At 46.4% G+C, this 4,466-nt stretch overlaps 1 protein-coding gene across 1 annotated transcript in view; it reads right to left on the bottom strand.

The window, feature by feature from the left end:
* Positions 1–4,466, bottom strand: part of GNS (glucosamine (N-acetyl)-6-sulfatase) — a 36,545-nt gene that overhangs the window by 10,861 nt on the left and 21,218 nt on the right. Inside the window, exon 10 of the mRNA XM_003798546.3 lies at positions 1,885–1,986. Within this exon, the coding sequence (XP_003798594.3) occupies positions 1,885–1,986 (102 nt within the window). The remainder of the gene's footprint in view (positions 1–1,884; positions 1,987–4,466) is intronic.

A 4,466-nucleotide genomic window follows, 5' to 3' on the forward strand; every position in this document is an offset into this window, starting at 1 on the left:
TAACACGACTTCATTCACAGAGTCAGGTGTGGTCCACCGTGGGCGATGCGGGAGTGGGTGAGTAGGCCATGCTCTCTCTAACACGACTTCATTCACAAAGTCAGGTGTGGTTTGCCAGCTGCTGGCCCAGCAGGCCTTCCTGACTGAAGTGTTCTCACCCACCCTGCTCAGGACGCTGGCTACTGAGCATGCGTGGGGCTAGTGCAGCTGAGGAACTGAACTGCACTTTGTATTAGGTAATTTAGATAAAAAGCCACACATGGCTATTTAACGGTCCTCATAGGCTACTAGTACTTCTTGGAACAGCCTCCCCAAACCAAACATGAGCAGGGACAAGAGCCAGGTCCTAAGTGGCACCTTCAGAATGATGCAGAGAAATTCTGCAGTGTAATGATTTTTACCCTTAGAGTGAATCACATTTTTCTTTTCTAATTAGAATTAAGTACAATCAGGCAGACAAAGCCTGTATGAAATAAGTTAAAAGATATAAATTTTCCCCTGACCATGCTACAGATTAAATGTTTTTCTGACCAAAAGCCAACATTTTCCAGCTAATCTGAAAGCTGACTGTAATGTTTACATAGAAGAGAGGTAACCAGGATCCCCACAAAACAGTGAGGACAGAGGAGTGTCCATGTGAAGACTGAATCGTGTGACTTTATCAGACAAAGCGGTGCCAGTGTAAGGAGAGTCATATCTGTGGACAGAGCACCGGCTGAGCCTCCACAGAGGGAGGGAGGAAGCTGAGTCCCCGAGTCACTGAGGGGTCAGCAGGCACACTGAGGGCATAAAGTTCGGAGGCCAGACCATCACAGACACACCACTGATCAAGGTCCCCACGAACACTGACACTTCAGTGCCAGTTGTTCCAGGCTTCTCTGTGCTGAAACGTTTACATGCTCTAAACAGGAAGAGTTGCTGCCTGAGGGTCCTGTCCTCTTCCCAAGTCACCACGCACACCTACTGTTTAATTACATTGTGGCTGGGGCTGGGTTTGAACCCGCCACCTCTGGCATATGGGGCTGGTACACTACTCCTTTGAGCCACAGGCGCTGCCCCACACCCACTGTTTAATTTCCCCACAGTTCAATCAATCTGCTCCTGGATATTGAAGTTTTCCATTTCTTCCTCTTTGTTTTTTTTTTCTTTTTTTACAGTTTTTTGCCAGGCCTGGGTTTGAACTCGCCACCTCCAGTATATGGAGCCGGTGTCCTACTCCTTTGATCCATAGGCACTGCCCCCGTTTCCTCCTCTTAATACGTGTACCTCTGTTTTCAGGTGGCTTGCTAGATGTGTGTAAAAGAAGTGGTACGTCTTGTTAAACTGGCCACCTGATCATACTTTTGTGAAAAGTATAAGGGTAATTTCCAATTTCTCAGACTTACGCAGACACTGGATGTTAATCTTTTAAATTTCTGCCAGTTCAGAGATGACAGAGGCCTCCTTCAGGTAACTATTTCTTAGATTAGCACTGAATTAAGTTTCTGCATTTACTTTGGCCATCTTTAATTCTTCTGTGAGTTGATTAGTTGATCAGGGATCCTATTTTTCTACTGGGATGTCAATCTTTGCTAAGAACTCATATTAGGACTAGTTTTTCTTTTTTACTTAAGATACAAATATTTTCCCCATTTGTCCCCTGTCTTTACTTACTGTGGGTATTTGGAGGTAAGCAGGGGAAGGAGGAAGGAAAGAGAATAAAATTTGTGTGGTCCAATCTTTTCTTTTAGAAAATTTTTTCCCACCACAAGATCAGAGAAAAATTCTATTCTCTGCCCCCCAATTTTAAAACAGAATCATTTAAGATTTAAATTTTTAAGTCTTCACCCACCCTGGAATTTATGTGGACCATGGCTCAGACCTGACTGAGGGCTTCCTACTCACCAAGAGAGGCAGTAAGGACATTCCATCCATCTGCGTCTTATTGAGGCTGTAGCCAGCGATGTCCAGAATGGTGGGGCCCAAGTCAATGTTGGACACGAGCATCTGTGGAGATGAGGAAAGCGGTCTGGCCCCTAGCTGGGCTCGGCTCTGTTGCGGCCTCTTCCCCATCCACAACACAAACAGCATCACTGTCGCCCGTCACCTTCTGTGCAGCCCACATTCACTCCGGTCTCATTGATTCACATATTCAAACATAACTACAGTAACTTAAAGGACTTACAAACCTTATAGTCTCCTGGGAAGTTATATATTTATTCCACCCATAGTGTTATTGATCAAAACATTTTTTAAAAACTCCTTTTGGGGCTCAGCGCCTGTGGCTCAAGTGGCTAAGGCGCCAGCCACATACACCTAAGGTGGTGGGTTCGAATCCAGCCCGGGCCCGCCAAACAACAATGACAGCTGCAACCAAAAAAAAAAAAAATAGCCAGGTGTTGTGGTGGGTGCCTGTGGTCCCAGCTACTTGGGAGGCTGAGGCAGGAGACTCGCCTGAGCCCAGGAGTTGGAGGTTGCTGTGATTTGTGATGCCACAGCACTCTACCCAGGGGGACAGCTTGAGGCTCTGTCTCAAAAAAACCAACTCCTTTTGGATTGCTTTGAATTTGTTATTGATTATAGGAAATAGTGCCCTAATTATTTTATACAATGTGTCTTCCAACTTGATTAAAATTTATTAATTTTGACATCAAGTGTACTGACATTTTAAAAAGTCTTAAAGGCTGCCAACAGTGAAGATTATCAGGCAGTTTTACCGTTTCTCAAAGAGACAGCACTAGCAAAGCAAGTGTGTAATAGGCCGTGAAGGCTGTAGAAAACTTACTCAAACAAGGCATGGATAAAAGTGTCCTTAGGTTGAGCACGGTGGCTCATGCCTATAATCCCAGCACTCTGGTAGGTGGAGGCGGGAGGACTGCATGAGGCCAGGAGTTCAAAACCAGCCTGAGCAAAAGTGAGACCCCCAAGTTAGCTACGCATGGTGGTGCCTACCGGAGTCTCACCTACTCAGGAGGCTGAAGCAGGAGGGTCACTTGAGACCAAGAGTTTGAGGCTGCCGTGAGCTATGATGATGCCACTGCACTCTGGCCTGGGGCAAGAGCGAGCTGCTATCTCCCAAAAAATAAAATAAAGTTTCCTTAGATTTAAAAAAAAAAAATTCTAGAAATTAAAGACCCTGCCGAGCACTTGCCCCTTGACTCACCGGCTTTGTTTTCTGTCTGTGCACAGGGCCTCTGCAGGCCTCAGTCAGCACAGTCCAACAGAAGTACAGAAAGGGCATAGAGAATGCAAAACTGCCCAATAACCACATTAAAAGAATAGGTAAGATTCACTGTATATGTTTAACTCAGTATGTCAACATATTTGGATATTAGTACTTCAACATGTAAACAATATACAAAAATTAATCAAATTTTGCTTTTTCTTGAATCAAGTCTTTGAAACCTGGTATTTTATCACTGTGATTGATCTCAGTTTGGAATACCCGCATTTCTCAGCAGCCACAGCAGCTGGAAGCTACTGAAGGGGACAGCGTGGGCCTAAAAGTCACTTGTCCCAGGCAAGACAACCCTTAGAGTTACAGATAATCCATCAGGGAAACAGGGGAGGTAGGCAGCCTCAGGAGCAAGGTGTCCTGACCACTGGTCCATGCCAGGACTTTAACGTCTGTTTTCATCTGCTGCTCATGCTGCGAGGATGCAGTATTTCCCCCAATTTAGTCTTTAAAATTACTGGGAAGACTCCGATCTTAGGAATAGGCCAGAGATGCTAACAAATAGAGATCAATATCAACTAACCCTGTCTTTTTTAATCAAAAAAAGCCAGAAGTACAGGTACGAAAAGCAAGGAAACACCTTCCAGGCACTGTGCTCCAGGCCAGTGTCCCCCTCAGGAGCCGTTGTGGGGGGTGGAGCCACACATATCCTGGCTGAGTCAGGCAGCACTGCTTCCGCAGCTGTCAGAAATTACTATTCAGAGGCAGACAATTCAGGGAAGGCAATCCATGTGTTAATGAGGAGAAAAGCAGCGCAAAAGCTCTGTCTCCGGGGATTGTACCCACAGACAGCCATCCCAGTGCTAAGCTCCCCAGGCCAACCAAGCAGCTTGGAATAGTCATCAAGGGTGAGAACTGGGGAGATGGTGACAGGCAAGGAGAGAAAAGGGAGACACAGCCTCCAGAATTATTCGAGACACCAGGCACGCCCAGGCCCTGAAGTGTGACCACAGGTCTTCACATCCATGGCACAAATTAATTGAGGCCAGTTCTGTAGGTACTGACCTGTCCAGGGCATATATATAAGGAAAAGGGCCGGGCATGCTGACGCACCTGTAGTCCCAGCAACCTGAAAATGCAGGACGATACCCTGAGACCCCATCGTGCGTGTGCGTGTACACACACACACGCAGAAAAAAGGGAAACAGGGCTGCCGCCTGCGGCTCAAAGGAGTAGGGCGCTGGCCCCATATGCCGGAGGTGGTGGGTTCAAACCCAGCCCCAGGCAAAAACTGCAAAAAAAAAAAAAAAAG

Source organism: Otolemur garnettii, unplaced genomic scaffold, assembly GCF_000181295.1.
Source record: "Otolemur garnettii isolate 467f Iridium unplaced genomic scaffold, OtoGar3 scaffold00138, whole genome shotgun sequence".
Lineage (NCBI taxonomy): Eukaryota > Metazoa > Chordata > Mammalia > Primates > Galagidae > Otolemur > Otolemur garnettii.